Raw genomic sequence first — 24,302 nt, 5'->3', positions numbered from 1 at the left:
AGAGAGAGAGAGAGAGAGAGAGAGAGAGAGAGAGAGAGAGAGGCATTTTAGGTGTGCAATGTGTCTGATTAATGCTCGCTTGTGCACAATATAGTGTCATGCTACATTTAGCTATTTATCCTGCTTTGTTTAATGTTGTAAAAGTTTGCTTTTTAACATGTAGCTTTATTTTGAATGTAGCGGAGCTACTGTTGTAACTCGAAAGAAAAATATATTCAAGTTAATAGCATTGCTACTTTTAGTTAGCTAGTGTGTTACCTTTTGTATGAGCTCCTCCTCGTGCAGCAGCAGTAGTTTGGTGATGTTATATTGCTGTTCTAGCACCAGTGCAAAATGCTCAATACATCGAATGGACAGCTTCTCTTTCAGAGTCAACACGATATCCTGCACACAGAGACAACTTCAATACTACACTGTCTACACACTAATACCTCACACTACACTCTCACAAAAATAAGGTTAACATCAAACAATAACTGATGGATTTCCTGCAGTATCGCTGGACCCCAAAGTACTGAAGTTGAAGCTAAAGCTGATGTAGAGTGCAGAAGAGAAAAGAAAAACAGCAGTCTAAAACCTTGACAGTGGTGGTCTTGTGAAATTTGAAGGCTTTGGTCTGGCCGTTCTCCAGGTACACCTTCAAAACGTTGGGCAGGAAGAGAAGAGAGTTTCCCTGGAAACAATCAATGAAACATGGCTTAGGAAAGCAGCATGCCATCATGTTTTGATGAAAACAAATATACCAACAACAAATGTATTGTCATGCACCGCTGCTCATGGTCATGACTGGTTAGTACAAAACTATTAACCAGGCTGCATCATACCCTTTTTGGTCCAAGTGTAATCCTGACCAGGGTTGGTGTGAGAGTTGAGTATGTGTGTGGCTTTACCTGAGTGTGTCCATTGACGACCACCTCCTCTGCAAAGCGCACTTTAATGGGGTTTCTTCTCAGACGAGCTCTCTTCTCTGCGGTTATGAATGAAGACTTAGGATTCTGATGATAAAAAAATAAAAAATTTCTTTAAATTCTGAGCTGGACAATGGCACTATGGTCTTCTGTAGAGTTGCTTTAAGGGGGGACACCAGAGACTTATATTACATATTGTAAAAAGAGGCATAATATGTCACCTTTAAGTCATTTCATAATTGAAGAATTTTTGTTTATCACTGTAAAGCTGATTTGAAACAATCTGTATTGTATAAACTGCTATATAAATAAATGTGACTAGAATTGACTTGAACTGGTGAAAGAATGCAGAAAATCCAGAACCATTAACAGAACAAACCCCACCCCCCACCACCTCAGTTTCAACATTTAAAAGAAAACCGGATTTGAATAAGAACCGGTTCTTGATTCCCAACCCTACCACTATCTGACTCAACAACAACATACTGGAAGAAGAATCTTAAGTACACACCGCCATATTTCTGAGGATCGTCATGGTTACAGAGTCCTGGCAATCCCTGAGGTCGGAACATAAAATATGAAAAAAATGACACTACCAAATCATGAGGTCATGACATCATCATATTTATGAGTGGGGCAAGAAACAAGCAAGCAATATCAACTCAGCAAAGTTATTTTAGCTGTGTTCCTCTAATCTGATCAGTTACCTAATCATCTGCTCCACGTTTTCAGGCGAAAGATCTTCTATGGCCTTATTGTTCACTTTTAGGATTTGATCTCCAGGAAAAAGCTGACCGTCTGCTGGGCCTCCTACAAATAAACACACACACACACACGTAAGCATTAAAATACAACTCTAGTTTCATGCACGCTGAACAGTACCTTCAATGTAAGTCAATGTCTGTTTTATATTCTTACAGGCAAAAAGTCTGATCACTGAGAAAATAAAGAACACACCTCTCACAGACCTGCCAACCTTGGAACAATTTTTTGAGTACCATCAGTGTGACGGCACATCAGAGTATTTTTTTTGCAATTTGCAATTTAAAATGCTATTTAGAAAAAACTCCAGTACACTTTAATTAATACTCCAGTACACTTCTGTACACTGTAGAAAAACATGGATTATCATATGTCTACAAATTTGTTTTGAGAGAAGTATTATTTTTATGGATTGGCCATTTAGCGCTATACACACATCTGTCTGCTTCATTCATGCTGATAGAAGCTCCTGATGTTCCAGGAAATCCCTAATATGGACAAAGACAGCTGTCGCTGTAACTGAATAAAAAGAAGATATAAACGTTTTGAATGATAAAACATAAAGACAATAAACACTCGACTGTGACAATGTATTGTTTATCTGTGTTCTTCAAGCCATCTCAGGTATACACACAAACAGAGCCAGTTCGGAGAGAAATAAAACGTGCTGAAATTATTTAAATGCAAAACCGATAAAAAAAAAAATGAAGTAATGACTATTGTACTGTCCTCGCTTAAGAAATCAGTCAGACAGCGGGAGTGGAAGGGGGATCGAGCAGGATTTGGTGTCAAATTGCAGTCTCTTTTTAATGATAGGCCTTACACATTTGTCAATCCTCCATGCTTGCTATTTGGGGAATGAACCCAGCGCTCTGATTGGCCAAACTCTTCTTCTTTTGCTGTTGTTTGATTTGAGTGCTGTGCGTGGACACAGGCGTAACCAGGTTTTTGCAAAGTTTAGTGCGACATATCGTACCAGTGTACTTTGAGGTCAAAATGCATACCTGCTACACAAAATACGTACAGGTTGGCAGGTCTGCTCTCATCAATAAGCCATGATTCAAGTTATGTGCCACAGTTTAATACTTTTTATAGGTTTGTTCAAATAACTAACCTTTATTGTAAGTAAAAGTTAAAGTGATGCAACTGAGATGAAAATTCTGGATCAGATTTTTTTTTTTTTTAATGTTTTTGAAAGACAACGTCTCTTATGTTCACCAAGGCTGCATTGATTTGATTAAAAAAAACAGTAAAAATGGTAATATTGTGAAATATTACTATTTAAAATAACTATTTTCTTTTTTAATATATTTTAAAGCTGAATTTTCAGCATCACTACTCCAGTCTTCAGTGTCACATGATCCTTCAGAAATCATTCCAATACACTGATTTGCTGTTAAAGAAACATTTCCGTTATTATCAATGAATGTGTAATGGGTTTGTTTAAATCACTAACCCTAACTATGAGTAAAAGTCATAGTTACAACAATGTGATTGCGGAAGTTACATTGTTAATTCATTATTCATATCACGTCTGGTGCTTCTGTTGGTGGAGTGTCTGGCTCTGAGTCTGTTCGTCTCTGCACTGCTCTGTTCTGCAATTTACACTCATTTGTCTTCAAGCCAAACTACACACACACACACACACACACACACACACACACACAATCTGCCCTTCTGCCCTGCAACATCCCCTTAGTCCCCGATGGATCTCTGCCCTGCCAGAACCAACCACCGATGCCTGGCAGATCTCTCTCTCTCCTTCTCCTTTCACATAATTATGTGCTGCAGGGCTGTGAGGTTCTCCCTCTGGGCTTTTATCAGCTGTTTCTGCTGCAAAAAGAGAGAAGTCAGCACTGCAGAATGACTGTGTGTGTGCAAGAATGCACACACAATAGCTTTGTTGCAAGATCCAGTGTGCTGCCATGCCGTCTAGTCTTTATACACAGCTGCCTTCTAAGGTGACTAAAATGGAACCTTATAAGTGGCTGATTTAGATTTGGAATACAAAGGCGGGAAACATTCATTCAGGGATTTATCGCTTGAGATTCATTGAGATTCTTGCTAGAAGACATTAAAAAAGATGTCAGCTGAGTCTGTGTAACTAGGGCAATGATGTTGACATGCAATCTCACACTCATCTCATCTTGCCTGCCATTCTCTGCCTATTTTCTTGTGAAATTGGTTTTATTCACTATTATGTTACTCTCCTAATGTGAAGACATAGTAAACAATTTGTAAAAAAAATATTTGAACGAATGCCATTGATTCAATGCACGCTCCAATTTGCAAAAGTCACGTTACATTATTCTACTGATTTGCACGTGAAATTGGGCTTTTATGGAGGAACGAAAACGCAGCGCTGGAAAAGGGGCGGAATGGGGCGCAATAATCGTTTTATCTCGATTATTGTATTTTCATAATCGTTGGAGGCCAAAAATCCAAATCGAAACCGTTTTTCGATTAATTGCACAGTCCTACAATGAATGACAGAATCAACTCATAATTTATTCAGATAGAGTTTGATGTTAGCGTGTTGCTAAGCTAAAAATGCTATATGGTAATATAATAGTGTACAGGGTTCATGAAAATATGGTAATTATTTGCTACTAAAAACAGTTCAGGTCTTTGTCTTGAACTTGGAGTAACTAGTAATATATAATGTATTACATTTTGGAAGTAACTTGCCCAACACTGTAAATCAAGCACGCTCCAATTTGCAAAAGTCACGTTACATTATTCTACTGATTTGCACGTGAAATTGGGCTTTTATGGAGGAACGAAAACGCAGCGCTGGAAAAGGGGCGGAATGGGGCGCAATAATCGTTTTATCTCGATTTGGAATTTAAAACCGGTTACTGTCTTCTGATAGTTAGCGAAGCATTAAAAAATAATCTAAACTGATAAATAACAGATTGGAGATTAAAATAATACCAGATTTGTCTAATTTTAAATGAGTAATAAAAACTGAGATGAAAAATTTACTTAAACCCGAAATATAATTTTACTATGGTAAAATAAATGTCCAGTGATATCTTCAAAAGACTTTTGAATTTTGGTGCACTTTTTTTCTCTATATACTGTTGATATGGTAACTAGTAAGTGCTGTAAATTTGGTTATGCTAGCATGTGTGGAAATATTTAAACCACGTGTGTTACAACTTACCCCGCGTTACTTTGTGCCCCGCGCTCCCCTATATTCAAACTAAAACAGTAGTGACTTCAGTTAAGGTATTAAACTACATATTTCTGTTAAATATGGCTTTTTTTTTAGCTTTTGGTAACTGCTGCTCTTTATTTGCACTTCAATATTTTGCACAAGAATATTGAGGTAGGAGAGACTGGGGGCATTTGTAACACACTCAACTCCTCCAATCAGAAACAAGCTAGAGTGATGACACTGTATCTGCACATGCTCAGTAGGGTTCTCTCTCTGCCTGTGAAAAAGGAACACAATCCTTTCACCTCAGAAGAGTGTTTCAACAAAATACTGATTTTGAGGTATGAAAGTTAATTTTTGGAAGTACAGTATTTTTCTTCTGCTGTTTAAAGTTTAGATGACTGCGAATTTAAACTTACATGCATTTTATCTCTAGGTTATTGATAAAAAATGTACATGAATAACCTATGCTAATATAAGTGTGGCTAGCTAGCATAGAAGATTTTATCATAGCTGCAACATTGTGTTACAATTGCCCCCGAGCCACACGGCCCAGTGTTAGCACCTTGTTTGTCTGTGTTGACAAACTTTTCTGTTAGAAAATTAACATATTTAAATGTAAAAACAATTATCAGTGTTACACATTAAACAATGTGTTGCTTTTAAATCTTTTTTTTAAATACAATGAATATTATCTCCACATGATCGCATTGGGTTATTCTGTTAATGTCTGTCTTGTACCATTTCACTAAAGTTTGGTTAAAGACTGTTCTTGACTCATCAGCTGATTAATGTATTTGAGTAAAATATACTGTATATAAATAATTCAAATCTAGTAACCACTAGAATAGTTGCTTAGTCTTCAACTTTTTGAATGCATATGCCTGACATCTAAAAGAATTAGATCCATATTTAAGTAACATTATTAGATACTACAGCAGTAAAGTGATTACTCTGAGGAAGGCTTTTATTTGAGATACAGTGGGTTAATATGACTTATTTTTCAGTGTTACAGTTGCCCCCAAACACTGTTACAATCACCACCACCAAGGGGGCAAATGTAACACTCTGACTTCTTGCATTTAATTTAATATTATAGTCTTGACCTTATTAGTGAAAATATATCTCCTATAAAATATGCACCTATATTTGTTTCTAGTATCAAAAGATAACTAGTGTATTTCAAGTAGTCTGTGAGTTATGAAAGAAAATGTAAAAACAATGTTACAATTGCCCCCAGTCTACCATATTTATGTAGTATTTTTGGTCAGTAAATTTTTTTTCTTTAAATTAATATTCAAATTCAGCAAGGATGCATTAAATCAATCAAAAGTGATAGTACAGACCTGTACAGCAATTCACATTTAAAATAAATGCAGTTGTTGAACGTTCTATAATTCAACTACTATTCATACTTTCTACTATTCATCAAAGAATCCTGAAAAAAATGTATCATGGTTTCCACAAGAATATGAAGCAGCACAACTGTTTTCAACGCTGATAATAATAAGAAATGTTTCTTGAGCAGCAAATCAGCATATTAGAATGATTTCTGAAGGATCATGTGACACTGAAGACTGGGGTAATGATGCTGAAAATTCAGCTTTGCATCACAGGAATATATTATATTTAAAAATATATTCACATAGAAAACAATTATTTTAATCTTTACTAATAAATATTACAATATTATTGTTTTTACTGTATTTTTGATCAAATAAATGTAGCCTTAGTGAACATAAGAGACTTCTTTAAATGAGAGGATGAGGAACAGAATCTCAGAGTTGCAGTAATTTCAACATGAACTCAGCATAATAAATATGAAAATACATAGCAGACTGCAAATATTGGATGAATAGTCCACCTTTAATTAGAAGGAACTATTTTTATTGATATTTTTCAGAATTTAATAAAAGTTTCTTTGGCTGTAGGCTATCTTTTTTGCACAGCGCTGACTGCAATGCATTCTGGGACTGACTTCTGTCAAGGATACATGCAATATATGTTGCCTTAGATTTTAGTCAAAAAAAGACCTTTGAAACAACAGTAGTGCATCTATGTTGTCTTGAATGCTATCTAGTTAGGTTTTGTATTAGTTTTTATGTGTTGGTACTATGCGTGTGAGAGAATGTGTAGTTCTAGTCAGTAACTGTCAGTTCAAAATGAGAATAAATATAATCAGCTTGTGTCAGTGTGTGTTTGTGTATGAGAGACAGATATTTTTTGTGAAGGAGCTTGTTACACCTGCATCATAATGAATTAAATAAATGACAGAGGAGCAGGTGGCCACGTCACACACACCAGCTCAAGTGTCACATCCTTTCTCACAGTTTCACCATCTCTGTCAAAGCAGCATAGAGGGTGAAAATTCAATCTGATGCAGCAGTGAGACTTCACAAACATCCAGTGGAAGAGCTTATAAATGAGGTTTTTTTTTCTCAGGATAAACATCTGAGAAGCAGGACAGAGCTTAATTTAATCTTATTGGTGTCTCAGAGAAATATAAGAGATCTTAACAGGATCATTGGTGTTGGTTCTTTCCTCTGGGTACATTTTCTCACGCACAGTCAGGACAGTATCCAAACTTGGCTTCGCTTAGATCATAATCTGTGTTTAAAAACAACCTGCTGTAGCGCATCCCATAAGCCAAACTCCACGTGAAGTGTGTGTGTGTACCTGGAGTGACGTCCCTGACCAGCAGGGGGTGCTGTGATGAGAGAGTGAATCCATGGGAGTCCAGGACAGCGTCTCTGATCACCTCCACTGTTACCTTCACAGGGAAGTTCTGCTGGCCCGAATCCCCAGAGCGCGACCTCCTGCCTCCTAAAATACGCTCCCTTTGAGAGACAGATAGAGTGCAGAATCAGACAGACATATGACAACACACAGGCTGTGTTCAAAATGAAATACTAGTGTACTGCTTGATCTATTAGTGTACAGTACAGCACTATAAACTGTCTTCAATTTAGAAATTTTAATAACATGCATTTTTGTATTATTTTTAAATACAAATTTATAATATATACATAAACATTACTGTTCAAAAGTTTGGGGTCAATAATATTTTTTTATGTTTTTTTTTTAATTCTCACCAAGGCTACATTTATTTGATAAAAATTACAGTAAAATCAGTAATATTGTGGAATATTGCTACAATTTTAAAAAGCTGTTTTCTATGTGAATATATTGTAAAATGTAATTTATTCCTGTGATGAAAAGCTGAATTTTCAGCATCATTACTCCAGTCTTCAGTGTCACCTGATCCTTCAGAAATCATTCTAATATGCTGATTTGCTGCTCAAGAAACATTTTTTTCTTATTATCAATGTTAAAAACAGTTGTGCTGCTTGATATTTTTGTGGAAATCATGATATATTTTTTTCTTTGTTGAATAGAAAGTTTAAAAGAACATCATAGAAATCTTTTGTAACATTATTTTCTTTACTGTCACTTTTGATCTATTTAATGCATGCTTGCTGAATAGAAGTATTAAAAACTTACTGAGCACAAACTTTTGAACAGCAGTGTACATTTTAAAAAATATTTTTATGTTTGCATTTTTTAACATTTGTGCTGTGCTAAAATCCTTTACCTAATTTGGTGTTCCTGGTCAAAAGCAAAATTTGACCATGTTTGAGCAAAGTAAGTAAGTTTTAGTCCAATGTGATAACATTAACTAGCATTTTATGGAACAGAAATCAAATCAGTGAAAAACCACATGAAATGACGTCACTATATGCCGAGAGACTCTAAAACACATGGCGATGTTAACTGCCTGATGAACGTGTGGTTGCATGGCAGGAGACGACTGTGTTTATACCAGCGGGAGAAAGACAAATGAACTACAAGCCCACAGCAGATGGAAGTATGAGAAGATCTCGAAAGCAGTTCTCATGAGCTTGTGTGTTTAAGTAAGAGAAAACAAGGAAATATTTGCCAGCTAAACATTTATGTAGATGTAGATATCAATTAAGTGAAGTATAGTTTAACGTTATCTGAAGAAAAAGAGCCCACAGCGAAATCTCTCTACCACTCTCAACAAACACTGAATCTCGTCAGCTTCACAAAGCTGGAATTTATGGTAGGGCCCATCTGGAAACCAAGGCCAATATCTTAAAACCTGTGACCCCAATTAATGGAAAATAGTGCTATGATCTGATTAGTGTTCTTTCCCTATATCTGGATGGGTTTGGAGAAAACCAAAAGATGGCTTCAACCCACACAGTCTGTTAAACACATGGCAGATCCGTCATGGTTCAGACTGACTGGTTTGGTGGTTGCTCTGTGTGTTGTCCACAGCCCATGCGACATTGCATCATCAAAGTGTGCACCACATCAAAAGATGACTACAAAGGCTAAGAGCACCAATTGGGACAGAGCCGTCAACCGTCTTCCATGGCTAAATCTAAACATCATTAAAACTGCCTGTGATGTTCTGGAGCTCCAAATATGAAGGCCGTTTCACATTTATAGGCTTTTCTCTCCTACAAATGCCTTCAAGAAACGCATTTCTTCTCTGATTATAATATTATATGTCTGTGTGTGTGAGGTTACTCCACCTGCTGAGAGAGTCTCGAGAGCGGCGCAGCCATTTCCCCACCACCTGCTCCACCCGACCGACCCTGCCTGGAGATCGACTTCTGCTTCTTTCTCGCTCCTCCATCTAACTGAGAGATAGAAAGACAAAGTGATGAGTGAACAGAAAATAAGGATGAGGATCATACAGTGTAAAACACTATTTTTTAACTCAACATCAATATAAAAATTGACCATATACTAACTTTTTTAAAGACCCATGATGCCAAAACCAAAGTTTTATGGCATGTTGTCCATGTTAGTTAGCTTTTAGGTCATTATTTTAATGTACTCCTAAAAGCAGGTACTGTACACACTACCCTTCAAAACTTTGGGGTCGATAAGATTTTTAAAAATAAGTTTCTTATGCTCACCAAAGCTGCATTTATTTGATTAAAATATGGTAAAATCAGTAATACTGTAAAATATTATTACAATTTTAAAGAATGGGTCTCTATTGTAATATAATTTAAAATGTCATTTATTTCTGTGATCAAAGCTGAATTTTCAGCATCATTACTCCAGTCTTCAGTGTCACATGATCCTTCAGAAATCCTTCTAATATGCTGATTTGCTGCTGAGGAAACAATCACTATTATTATCAGTGTTAAAAACAGTTATGCTGCTTTAAATTCTTGTGGAAACTGTGATACATTTTTTCAGGATTTTTTGATGAATAGACAGTTCAAAAGTTCAAAAGAAGCATTTATTTTTGAAATAGGAATCTTTTGTAACAATACAACTATATTTACTGTCACTTTTGTTGAATTTAATACATCCTTGCTTAATAAAAGCATTAATCTTACTAAGCTCAAACTTTTGAACACCAGTGTATGCATTTTAAACTTGTTTAAAATTGCAGTCCTGTTGCAACTTCCCGTTTCAAAAGGAAATCAACACAGGAAAAAAAACCTCAATGATTTCACAGAGCAAACAAGAAATGGCATTCACAATCCATTTTACATCGTTAGTGAGTCAAATCCATTTACTTCAATTACCGATGTATTTCAGATGCAGCTTATTTCATCCTCCTTCATTCATATTCTCATCTCAACAACACTCTCTCTCTGTCCTGTCTGTGTGCTGGGTTTTATGTATGCAAATAGCAGTGGCACAGTCATGAGGTGACACCAGGCCTGGCATTTAGAGGACAATCTACGTCACAACAGACAAGATATCACATGCATAATAACATCAGCCATCTACAGATGATAGAACTGCACACTGCACCTATGCAACACGCACACATTCAGTCCGTCTAATTACCTGAACAGCTTTTCTCGCTCCTCTGGACATCTGCTGCTACAAACACACATGCATCTCTCTTTTTCAGCCACACACTGTTGTAAGTGTGTGTTATCTCTGCAGTCAGACACACAAGGGAGCTCTTACACACTCACTCAATCACTCACAAACCACAACTGCTCTAAACCGCACTGTGTGTGTTTGTATCTGTGCTTACAAACACATTCTGAATGTCTGATCAATATGCACAGTTTTCTTCTTCTGTGTTTCGTCATGCTCAGAATAATCTGCCTGATTATGCACTGATTTGCTGGTTGCATTGCATGCTGGAGAGGGTCATGTGACCTTTCACCTTTGCTCTACGAGTCAACCATTGCGTATGGATTCAGTCTAAACCTGATGTCTATGAGGTTTTGGGACTATATGTGACCCTGGACCACAAAACCAGTCTTAAGTCGCTGGGGTATATTTTTAGCAATAGCCAAAAAAACATTGTGCCAAAAATCATTAGGGTATTAAGTAAAGATCATGTTCCATGAAGATATTTTGTAAATTTCCTACTGTAAATATATTAAAATTTAATTTTTGATTAGTAATATGCATTGCTAAGAACTTCATTTGGACAACTTTAAAGGCGATTTTCTCAATATTTAGATTTTTTTTTTGCACCCTCAGATTCTAGATTTTCAAATAGTTGTATCTCGACTAAATATTGTCCTATCCTAACAAACCATACATCAATGGAAAGCGTATTTATTCAGCTATTTATTATGATGTATACATCTCAAAATTGACACAAGACTGGTTTTGTGGTCCAGGGTCACATATAATAATTTACAAGAATGCCATGAAATACTTGTCATTTGCAAGCAACGGTAAGAGTATTAATCAACAAAACCCGACACATAGTCTAATGCAAAAAAAACAAACAAAAAAAAAACAGATGGAAACTCATGCCCTAGCATCCTTTAAATAGATATATGTTGAAAATTAACAAACTTAAACTAACTTGCTCAGCAAGATTCACTTCAAACAAATTGTTTTATTATTACCAGAGAAAAATTACCGTAGAAGAAAACAATTAGTGAAAATAGGTGTGTTGCTTTATGGATTGTGTTCTAACACTTTTCATAATGCAACAATGTGTAAAATCAATCTTGTGTAACTAGACAATGTTGTTGATGTTAAGTAAAACAATTACAAATAATTTTCATTAATTTGAATAAGACTGAAATAGTAAAACTTAGAATAAAAATAGAAATGTTGCCTTGGCAACCAATTGAAATAAAATAATTTGAAGTACTAATATATTAAGTAGTAATATATTATTATTAAGTACTATATATATTATATAATTAATAAAAAATTACAATAGCAAATAACAAAATTACCAAAACGAACTAAACTATTAAATATTAAATTGAACTATTAAGTGAAAACTATAGCAGTACATAAATAATGATGAAACAACACTGTAGCTAGAAGTGTTTATATTCACATTCTTACATATTCACAAACAGACAGAATAGGAGATACAGAAACAAAATAGGTAGAGACAAGTATGTGTAAGCGCGACCTCCTTCAAAGCTGCCGAACAGGGAAAGAAAGAGCTCATTCATATGACTGACAAAAGACCAGATCAGACCCGTTTTATGTTTGGTCTGCGTTACAGAACAATGATAATAAACCAGTGCTTTTGGCCTTTGAATACAGACTGCTTTGACTGACACATGCATGGCGCTGCCTGAATACTAGAATTAAATAGATGAAATCAACATTTCCAATTCACTTTCTTTATAAATTTCCCTGGTTTTTAGTATGCCTCATTCACATTACTCTAAACAAAACGTTTTGCAGTGTCTAATGTTTTGGAGCGTTTTTAGTGGGCTGTTATGCAGTTGCTACTAGGTTTCTCTGTTTGATTTGTTGTGCCCCAGTTTAAAACTATGATCACTTAGTAAAGTAGCAGCACACCTTTCCTCACACATGACTTGAGGAATTTCTGCTCTAGACGTATTCTAGAAATTAAACTTATGTGTGTATGAGTTACACACATAAGTTTAATAGTTAGGATTAAAGGACATATGATATACATACAGTATATGAGCCACAATAATAGTGAAGCTCCACTCATAGCCTAACATCCAAGATCTGATGGATAAAATTAAGTTCTGACCTACATTACTTCATACTAAATATTCACACTGAATATTCAAATGCTGCTTCATGCCGTCTGTAAATTGAAAACGCATGTAAACCCAGTTTAGATGACCTCTTGACCCCCAAGGCTCCTCGAGCGCAGCTATAGTGGCTCTCATGGTACTGTGACAAACGTGATTAATCCAGCGTGCAATCAGAGCGCTGAACATGTGCGTGTGTGTGAGGTATTACTGGATTAGTACGCCCACCTAGTAAGGGTGTCACTTAGTCACTCGTGCTGATCCGGATTGATCCGGATCTACAGATCTGAGTCGGGCAGCTGCACTGCGCTTATGCATTAAGTGGGAGATGCTAATGATATTTCATAGCTGCACAGTAAAAAGTAAAAGTTAATTGGATGCAAATAAAGTGACTGCAGATAATAAAACAGTAGGGTTTTGTTTTGAGAATTTATGCACTGTATACAGCACACCTGTGTGTGTGTGTGTGTGTGTGTGTATGTTGACTCAGGTAAGAGCCACCCTTGTGGAGTCATGAAGATGTCTGCTGTGACAGTTTCAACTCCTGTTCATCCATAAAATCATGAGGCCTCTTCTCTCTCCACCTGCATTTCTGCATCTTCTGCAAGACTCAAATCAAACAGCCATTAAACACAGCTCTCAATTTCTGTCCAAGTCAATGTGTAACCTCCACACTTTTGTATTGATTTTTAATAAAGTCATATTGCAAAAGGTTTTTCTTAAAGCACATACACACTGGAGAAAGCTCTCAAAGCAAAAAGCTAACCAAGTTGGCTAGGTTCATGGAATTGAATCTATTAGATGATATTATTAAGTTTTGTTTTAGGCACTTAGTACAAGTGTGTTGACTGCCTCCAGTACTAGTTGTAGTAAAACAAGTTCAGTTTACATGAAGAAATGTTGGAAATTGATAGCACATTATTTTCTCCATAAGTCTCCATTGCTTAAAATGAAAGATTAAATCCATTTTGATATTAATAGTACTTAGGGTGTTTGCAGTACAAACTATAACAATGTACTGTAATATTAGCTAAAACTGACATCTTAAACTAACTTGATAGTTGATACTTATTAATTTATTCAGGAAGAGTCTGCCTTCTTTACTTTAGCTAATTACTTACTTTAACTTAGTTTCCCTTCAAGTTTGCTTTGCAAAATAAAGCAATAGTAAACTGAAATGGTTATACTTTACGGTGTAGTTTAAGGTCCCACACGTTTTTCACAGTATAAAACAGGAAAATAACAGTGTTAATTTAGTAAAACTAATCAATTATGAAACAACTTCAATTTCAGAGCAGCTCTACTGAAGACAATAGTGTCATTATTCATCTCAATTTAGTTCAGTGTTGTTTAAAATTAGTTTAAAGATGAGCATAACTGGAAAAATGCATATTCACTATTGAAATGTAAACAACATTTTTTAAAGATTTTATTAATTTCAGTGACATATTCAGGCCTGGAAAACATATTCAGGTTTATACATGGCTGTACAGAAACACAGAAATGTGTGTACATGTGTTTAAAATTTCTATCCAAAGTTAATACTCATTATTTCACACACATAACTTGAGATCTAGTTTACATGCCACTAAAATCCTCACTCAAAACTTAAGAGTATCTGGCAAACATCTAATGGACAAACCTTGCAGATTCAGTAACTGTTTGAAACTGGTAGTTTCAACACGTTCTTGCCACTTTTGTGATAATATGCATCAGCAAATGGGCTTTGAGTAGTTCATCTCAAGCTGAGACTAGACAGTTCTTGGCCAAAATACTGTAAGATGCAGTGTGGACCAGACTTTATGCTGATAGAAGTCAGGCTCTGTGAGACTACATCCAGCCTCAGTATTTCATTCAGGTCCTCTGAGAGCGTCTGTAATGACATTGCAGCCTCCAGTGGTACAGTATAAGTGCTCAGATTTAGACACTCACACTCAGCTGCTCCCGCTCACAATCACTCAGCACTCCTGTTAAGCTAAGTGATTTCTGTCATTTTCTGACAATCTCACTCCACTAACACTGCACAATTCAGTCAAAATCATTGACTGCAATCATTCTGTCACACTCAAACTCAACTAATAATGCCTTAATGCAGCATTACTACCGTCTCTAGAACTCATGCTCTAATAACTTCCCACACCTGCATACTACTAGTGTGTACTGCTCTTTGTATATAACTGTTTTAAATTTATGTACGTGTTGTTTACTGACATATAGGGCCAGTTGTCTTGATATTTTGTTACACGCTGGGCCATGGTTCAGGAAGATCAATATTTCATTCTCTTACACTTGGCCTGTAATGAAGCGAATGGCAATAAACCTAACTTGACTTTTATACAGTCTGGCCCCATGACTGCAGTTTCAGCAGCGTCGGTTTCCAGGTCTCTTTTCTTCAATATATCACCAAAAAGGGCCGAGATGTCTCTTTTGAGACAAAAGAGATGATGTTTCATTTTTGTAAGCGATGACCGCTGGGCACAAATGAAAGCTGCTGAAAGAAGCCTACATTCATCTTTTGATCCATTAAAGGAATATTCCAGGTACAATATAATTTAAGCTCTATTGCTAGCATTTATGACAGAAAATCATCCATCAAGAACTTATTTACAGTAATATATTTAGAGATTTTAGGGTTCTGGTTCCTTAATGATTTGTTAAAGATTATTTGAGGAAGAAAAAACAGTATTCTCATGAGCCTAATCCCAAATCATTTCAACCAAACAATACCGACAAATTAAATTTAAATTGCATTCAAAAACTATTATTTTCAGGTGCCCTTCATGGAGCCAAAATGTCAAGAAAAATAAAAAAATATTTCTTGATATGGAAACAACTCTATAGAACCACCAATTATCAGTAGTAAATTGGAGAAACAAAGCTATTTGAAACTCTGAATAAGCTGAAAAAATCACTTTTCACAAAAGAGGCAAACTAGCTCTTTTAGAAGCAATCAAATATTCTTCTTTTTTTTTGCATTATATACAAGTATTAAAATTCATAACATTAATCAAAAATGAACCTACATTATAAAAATGACCTGAGATCACTTAAAAACCATTAGACACTCGTTCATGGGTTCACCAGATCAATACCATCTAGAACCCTCAAAATTTTGAAATGTTTCTAAACCACTGTTCAACACATATGAAGCCTCATTTGCTGAAATTACATGATTCACGGGTTTGAAATAAGCTCCGAACCACTGATTAGAAACAAACGATTCATAAATGTTTTAAAGCTTCATGTAGCAGTGTTTTCGAAACCCCATCACTAGTAATCATTATAGTTATTGATACAGTTTTTGTTCTTGGTGTGCATAAATCTTTAGCCTTGTTATTCCTCCCTAATATAGCTTCATAGCTGGACCGAAGAGACAGGCATGAATGATGCTAAATCAAAGTCTTGATTAAACTGTAGTGCTATCAATCAAAGCACTTGGCACATCGTGATGCTCACAATAAGCAACATCTTACTGTTATCCATCTATAATCAGAGCTATAAGTCATTTTAACAGCTAGCTACTAGGCATACAGCCACAGATTCTCCACCGCCTCTGACCGTGTGGTCCAGATCGCACCAGAAAGCTGCTCTCAGCTCTAAAACCAAAGCATCTATTAATGCTGCCTACAGTAACTCTACACCCTCCCTCCCATGTCTGTCCCAACCCCCATCTCCTCCTGCACTAAAGCAGACGCCTATAATAAGCACCATGCACGCTGTTAAGGAAGACTGCTTGATGTCTTGCTCATACTTCCTCTCCATCCTCTTCAGGATCTATTACTGAAAGAATCATTTTTAATATGTAACCATAACCCGTGCGCTCAGTCACTGGGTCAAATGTTCGAGAGGCTCTTCACCAATGCAGGAATGACTCTAGATGTTAATCTGCTAGAGGACACTCTCCATTAGTATTTATTATACTTGCTTGAGTGCTTCACATTGCTGGTTGACTGCACTGGTCGTCAGCAGTCATGCAACGTGACTGTGACCCACTGCACTGTGAAGCTGACCTAAATGTAAGTTGACACAATAACTTTTGTGACACTTTTTTTTCAATGTCAAAATAATTTCTCCTATCACATCCAGTGTTATTTGAGTGTTATTTATATACTATTACATTATTTATTCATATTGAATTTGATTATTTATATTTTTAGTTTTCATCTTAATTTTAATTTTGTTTTGTGCTTGTAATTTTTTTAACATTTCTATTTTGATAATTTATTTATTTATTTTATTTTAATTAATTTAATTTTAGGAATTTATCAAACTCATTTATTTTAGTCAGATTCATTACATTTAAACTTTATTTCAATTACTGAAAATTATTTTATTTTTTTTATTTTTTTCCCCCAGTTTTAACACTGATTCCATCTCACTGTCAGATTGACAACTATAAGGGAACCATTTATAGGTTGAATATCGGCTAACTTAAATTTCAGCCAGTTCCTCACACAAAGCCAACATACAGCACACTAGTCATATGAACTACTTTTATGGTGCATTTATGTCCTTCTAGGATGAAAAGTGACCTCTTGCTTGCTTTCAATGAGTGGAAAAGAGCATATGAACGTCATGAGCAAATAAGCAAATGATACCAAACTTTTCCATTTTTGGATGAACTAGCCTATTCCTTTAACATTAACCACCTGTTTTCACACTGCAGGGAAAAATCTAACAGGTACGGGTTTCATTCATTCAAATTCAAAATCAAAGCCACAAACAGCATGAATCCCTGAGGGAATGAAAGCTCAGCATCTTCAGAAAGATAAGGGTGTTTCTAATTGAAAATATGCTTTCTGTCACAAGTGGATGCATCCATTTGTTACACCTGCATCTAATACACATCTTTTCAGCAGAGTAGCTTAATGAAATGTAGCTCACCTGGGTGTGGCTTGTGTCCGAACAGCTCCAGAATGCAGAAATCTCAGCGTGTGATTGGCTGTCACATCTCTCTTGTGCGGACTGGTTGAGAGGTGGCGGAGGCGGGCCCTCACAACCATCAGGACCAATGAGAACTGATCTGCTAGAGATAAAAGCATAATATAAATATACTCTGAAATATATATGCTACGACATCATGTAGATTACTGACTATATTTGATTACATGTTCATAAACACGTTCACACTCACAATGATTCTGTCGCTAAAAATGTATCACGGCAATGATTTTGATGCATTTTTTAAATGGCCAAACGTGTTTCCTAAGAATTGTTTTCAGATTAGTTTGGCTGTTTTTTTTTTTTACCCTATTTTACTGTACTTCTTGCATTCATTTGAATCTACTTTGCAGCGATGACCGCTTGGTTGAAATGACATTTCAGAGCAAATACTTAAGCTATTTTTGTTACTAGCATCTCTGATTAACAAGTGGTGTAAAACTGGTGTCGCTTGCGAAATCCCAATGATGGCGCCGTGGGTGTAAATTTACAGATTAAGGGGCGTTTATTATAATGAGATCCCTTTGCCACGTCACCAAGGGAGCGAATTCAGACGCGCTCATTTTTTCAGACGCTTGCAGAAAAAGGCTTACCAAAACAAAGTTACTGGGTTAATCTTTTTCACGTTTCCTTGGTTGGTAGATGCACCGGGGACCTGATTATAGCACTTAAAACCTGGAAAAGTCAGATTTTTATGATATGTCACCTTTAGTGGATGTTTCCATGTGGCATTTTTCACATGTTAAAATGTTTTTAGTTAAAATATATATGTGAATAATATAATAATATGCAATATGCAATGCTGTTTATTATCATATATAGTAATATTGGTACATTTCAATAAAAATGATTCACTGGTATTCTTCATGGTGTTATTTTAGTGAAAATCAGTGTAGGAAACATAATCATGGTGACTGTTTGGATTAAATTATAGCTCTTGATAGGAAAATAAACACACACACACGCACACACCTTGTTTTCAGTATCATTTCAGTGCAATTACATAAATATTGAGACAAAGGTGGAAAATATTGAGACATTACAGTCTTAATTGACAGAGCCATAGCTCCTATATCATCTGAAATACAAAGGACAGACTTTTTGGCTTTGTGTGTAACTGAACACTTGGCCTGCATCAGAATCAACAAATCACAATAATGGCGCCGTGGGTGTAAACTTACAGATTAAGGGGTGGTAATATTATAATGAGATCCCTTTGCCACGTCACCAAGGGAGCGAATTCAGACGCGCTCATTTTTTCAGACGCTTGCAGAAAAATGCTTACCAAAACAAAGTTACTGGGTTAATCTTTTTCACGTTTCCTTGGTTGGTAGATGCACCGGGGACCTGATTATAGCACTTAAAACCTGGAAAAGTCAGATTTTTATGATATGTCACCTTTAGTGGATGTTTCCATGTGGCATTTTTCACATGTTAAAATGTTTTTAGTTAAAATATATATGTGAATAATATAATAATATGCAATATGCAATGCTGTTTATTATCATATATAGTAATATTGGTACATTTCAATAAAAATGATTCACTGGTATTCTTCATGGTGTTATTTTAGTGAAAATCAGTGTAGGAAACATAATCATGGTGACTGTTTGGATTAAATTATAGCTCTTGATAGGAAAATAAACACACACACACGCACACACCTTGTTTTCAGTATCATTTCAGTGCAATTACATAAATATTGAGACAAAGGTGGAAAATATTGAGACATTACAGTCTTAATTGACAGAGCCATAGCTCCTATATCATCTGAAATACAAAGGACAGACTTTTTGGCTTTGTGTGTAACTGAACACTTGGCCTGCATCAGAATCAACAAATAAATCTGCATTTCTGCACTAATCCTGATAGATTAATCTATTTCCTGTGCTGAGCCTCCAGTGCAATGCTTGTCCATCGAGCGCGCTTTATTAACATTTCAGAGAGTGTATTTCTGTGACTTTCACTCCAGTGCACATGAAATCATGCGATGGCGGCACTCATGCAACAGTCACGAGAGCCATCCTCAGGCTGTGTCTCCCTGCGTTTGCGTCGCATACGTCTGAGGCTCTTTAGGCCTCAAAGCATCTGCAGGGCTTGTGATGTCAGCAAACATACATCTCGACCCCCTGGGTGTGATTTCAGTTTCTCAGTGCCGGGTATCTAGCTCATGTCGACTGCAAGACTCATGAATAATGAATTCCAATAATACAGCTACTGTACTTGAGCAAGACTACTGCGAGAGGAAGGTGTGATAAAGACAGAGATGGAAGAAACAGAACAATGGATGAAGTGTTCCCATACTGAAGAAATATCACAATGAAATCTCTTTAATATCTCAATACAGCAATGAGATTCAATGGAGAACAAATGGAGACATTTTCTGCTTTTTAGAAGAATGAATCTTAGAACAAGAGTTTCAGGAGTGATCTCAACAAAGCAAATGCTGAACAAATTGCTTTGAAACTTTTCACTCAGAAATTGCTAGTAAATCTCACAAATATTTATAAAGAAATGTAAAGTAACACACTGAATTAAACATGAAATTTAGAAGTGAAAGACTAAACCAAACATACTCAAATATTATGATATATTTACAGCTTCGAAGAATCATTTTTTACAGTGAAGACAATAAAAAATTATTGAATATAATTAATATTAGCTATAATATCTGCATTAAATTTGATAGTTCCATATTCAAAATTATTCAAAATTTTTTTTCTTTTTTTTTCAAATTTACTTCAAAATTAAACCACTATTTTTATTTGTGTTCATTATTTTCTTTCAATATATAAAATAGTAACAATAATAACTCTTACTCTATGTTTTTATTTCTCTCAAAGCAACATAAATTGCCATTTGTAACCCCTTTTCTGAAACTGGAAACATTGTAGGGACTTGATTTATGGAGAAATGGAGTCAGACCAAATAAGAATTTGCTGAAATAATGCCTCTGATGATGTCTGCATAAATGAAAAGCCTTTTTGGAAGAGGACAAATTATTACATTTAAAATTATGAAGACATTTTCCTTTTTTGGAATAATAAATCATTAACAGGAAGACCAGGAACAATCTTGATTTCATATGGACCTTTAAGAGAAACAGATGCTTCTGTGAAACATACATGAGACCATCTACTTCTGCAGTTTTCTTCTGGGTTGACAAAAGAAAAGGTAAAGAAGGAGGAAACAGACATAAAAAGCAAGAGATAAAACAATGAAAGAGGGGACGAGGATGATTTGGAAAAAGTTTAAATGCATGTGAAAGATGTGAAAACTAGAGAACTTAAACAGAAGGACTACGAGAAACAGCTGAGCGGTGCGGCGCAGCACCTTGCCGCAATACAGCAGAATTCCTGCTCAGCAACAAATCTGTCAAGAAGCAGTCAATGAGAAACGGGCAAATAAACAGGCCAGGCGTGAGTCTGTGAACCTGTGCTACTCGACCCGTGTCGCAAGAGTTGCATCAACAGTCTGGCTCTCCAAAAATATTCTATTTTTATGCCTATTGAACAGCGTGACACTGTAATTTTCAATCACCCCATAGAAACAGCATCCCTTTGCCCTCCGAGAATAAACTGGTGGAAATGTGGAAACCGTATCAGTGTCTTCGTGATCATTGGACTACACAGACACAATCAGTCCCCAGGGAATCAATAGCGATCGTGTCTGCGAAACGGAGAGTTTATCTCCTATCCTATCTGACTGGGACAGAAATGGATGTTTGCTTGTGACTCTGACATTTACAGCTCTCATTAAACTGCTCCTAAAGCAGTCGAAGGAAAAGGGCTACAAACGTCCAGACCCAGAAACGAACACGAACAAAATGAGGTCCAGCCTTTTCACACACAAAACCAAACACCATTACAATTCGGCATATATTTTTTGTCCCGCACAGATTTTGAACAGTAGTCTGTATATGTTGGTAGGGTTTGATATAATTAGTTGTCAGTTGAAGTTAATCATTTGTTTTGTGGTGATATTGAGGATTATGAATTTGGTTTTGGTTTTAGTTTTAGCTATGTTAGCACACATGCTCATTGGTCAAAATACCTAGAGCTGTGGTGCTCATGTGGAAAGCACAGTTCCAATCCAGCTTGCGATATTTTTATGATCCCATTCCCTCTATCTCTAATTTCCTGTCCTATCTCTGTAATCTTTTTATTAAACGTACAGATCAAGTTTTATTTGAGATGTTTTATGGATATGAATGATACTTAAAGTTGTGTGGCTAGTTGACTATGCAATAGAGCGCTGCAGTGATTATGTATTTTTGTGAGCCAACCCCTATGTTAGCATCATCCTGGATCCCTTGACAAAAACCCAATTGGATTTTTCCATTGGTTTCTGGATTATTGCAGAAAATAAGCTGTGGGCAACAAAAATGTATGATTCTTAATTTTGAAGCTAAACATTGGCTATGAATTAAATACACCACAGTCGCATGACTTCAATGTCACAATCATTGAGCAGTTTCGGTCTTTATTCAAAAATAATTTCCCTTGAAAGTTTAAGTTAGAATAGTTTACAAGAGTGCAATTATAAACACAATGAGGCTGTGAAAGTGACTAGTGAGCAGAACAGTGTTTATCTGTTCGGTTTGATGACGTTTAATGTCCCCGACAACCTCTGAAGTCCCATTTAGCCACTTGTTAGCAACCGCCTTTTTCAAAAAGCTTTAAAAAAAATAAAACACAAGGGGGTGTTACTAATGTATTTTGTGGTAATTAATAAATTGTGAAAATATCTTAAGCTTGTGTTCACCACTGACCTTATTTCAGTTAAACTAAAACTAAAAACCCATTCAAAAGACCCATTGCCTTGGGGATGAAGGAACCGGAAATGCTAAAATGCTAACTTGTTTCCGGGTGGTCTATAAAAATACATTATCCCTGCATCTCTCTATTGGATTTTTAAAACTTAAATTGTATTTTGATTGATTATGGGAAAAACACACAGAATTCAAGAAAGAGTACTGCATTAGAAACTACCTAGCAACCCCTAAGCAGTAAGCAACCACCCCAAACACAATCGCAAGTCGCAACTGCATTAAACTGCATCAGAATGCTGAACACTCTGTCCATCTGGACACTCTTTCATTGCATTTGTCCTTATTTTCACCCTTCTTCCCCTCAGCTGACACAGTCCCGTCTCTCCCCTCCCCCAACCATCTCGCTCTCTTTAAGCAGGATTGAGGGATTGCATGGAATCAGGAAGATGATTCTGTGGGCTCTGACACTGAATGTTCAAATCCAATTTGAACTGAGAACAAGGAAAGTAAAAGATAAGGCAAGACTGGGCCAAGATGGGCCGCACCACAGCAGCCAACAATGGGTGGGACTTAGCAAGAGCTAAACTTGCGTCTGCAAATATTATTGCTATTGTGTCTGGGTTTAATATTACAGTATTCAATGAAAATTTAAATTCTGTTTTCATTTACTTAGCCTCATTTTAGGATGAAAAATTCTGAAGAATGTCTAACCGCTGTTTATCATACAAAGAACCCGGATGACATTTCAATATTTATTCACAGGTGAATCAATGTCATGGTAAATGTTCAAAGCATTTCGTTTTGTGTAAATATACAACTTATATTTAATTGTATTTAGATTCTACAAATTGAATCAATGTTGATGTCACACAGTTTCAATGTCTTTTATATGTCTTGTATTTTGTTAACCTTCACAAACATTTAATATTAATGTTTTTTTTTTTCAACATTTTCAGCATTGAAACAGAAACTGACATTATTCCAGCCACTTTTCAATGGTGAAGTGCCGACTGGGAAAGCATACTGTCAAACTCCAAATAAATAAATACAATCATCAGTGATACGAACCAAGAGTTTTGAATTATTTTTTTTTTCGATGAAAATCTTCTCTGCCAAACTGCATTTGCATTTAAAGGGATACTCCACCCCAAAATGAAAATTTTGTCATTATTCACTTACCCCCATGTTGTTCCAAACCCATAAAAGCTTCGTTCGTCTTCGGAACACAATTTAAGATATTTTGGATGAAAACCGGGAGGCTTGTGACTGTCCCATTGACTGCCAAGGAAATTACACTGTCAAAGTCCAGAAAAGTATGAAAAGCAATGTCAGAATAGTCCATCTGCCATCAGTGGTTCAATCTGAATTTTATAAAGCAACGAGAATACTATTTGTACGCGAAGAAAACAAAAATAACGACTTTATTCAACAATTCGTCTCCTCTGTGTCTCTCCGCATCACAGTAGCGCCATTGTGGAGAATATCCGCTGAACACAAGCAGCGTATGCTCTTCTGTGTCAGCCACGACACAAGGATACGTTTTCTACGTGTATTTACGCTTTGATTTGAACGAAAACAGCACATCCGTGCAGCGCGGCTGACACAGAAGAGCGTACGTTGCTTGCGTTCAGCGGATATTCTCCACAATGGCGCTACGGTGATGCGGACAGACACAGAGGAGACGAATTGTTGAATAAAGTTGTTATTTTTGTTTTCTTCGCGTACAAAAAGTATTCTCGTCGCTTCATAACAGATTCAAC

At 36.1% G+C, this 24,302-nt stretch overlaps 1 protein-coding gene across 1 annotated transcript in view; it reads right to left on the bottom strand.

Annotated features, from left to right (window-relative positions):
• The window catches only part of LOC107710452 (FERM and PDZ domain-containing protein 4-like), a 43,331-nt gene that overhangs the window by 13,743 nt on the left and 5,286 nt on the right, over positions 1-24,302 (bottom strand). The window contains exons 2-9 of the mRNA XM_016515218.1: positions 17,715-17,853; positions 9,390-9,497; positions 7,507-7,667; positions 1,616-1,718; positions 1,420-1,465; positions 891-995; positions 578-673; positions 259-384 (exon numbers count right to left, since the gene is read on the bottom strand). Coding sequence (XP_016370704.1) covers positions 259-384; positions 578-673; positions 891-995; positions 1,420-1,465; positions 1,616-1,718; positions 7,507-7,667; positions 9,390-9,493 — 741 coding nt within the window. The 5' untranslated portion in view covers positions 9,494-9,497; positions 17,715-17,853. The remainder of the gene's footprint in view (positions 1-258; positions 385-577; positions 674-890; positions 996-1,419; positions 1,466-1,615; positions 1,719-7,506; positions 7,668-9,389; positions 9,498-17,714; positions 17,854-24,302) is intronic.

Source organism: Sinocyclocheilus rhinocerous, unplaced genomic scaffold (assembly GCF_001515625.1).
Source record: "Sinocyclocheilus rhinocerous isolate Xijiao unplaced genomic scaffold, SAMN03320098_v1.1 scaffold297, whole genome shotgun sequence".
Classification (NCBI taxonomy): Eukaryota; Metazoa; Chordata; class Actinopteri; order Cypriniformes; family Cyprinidae; genus Sinocyclocheilus; species Sinocyclocheilus rhinocerous.
Note: the sequence above shows the minus strand (reverse complement) of the source record. Positions and strands in the feature narration are given on the sequence as shown.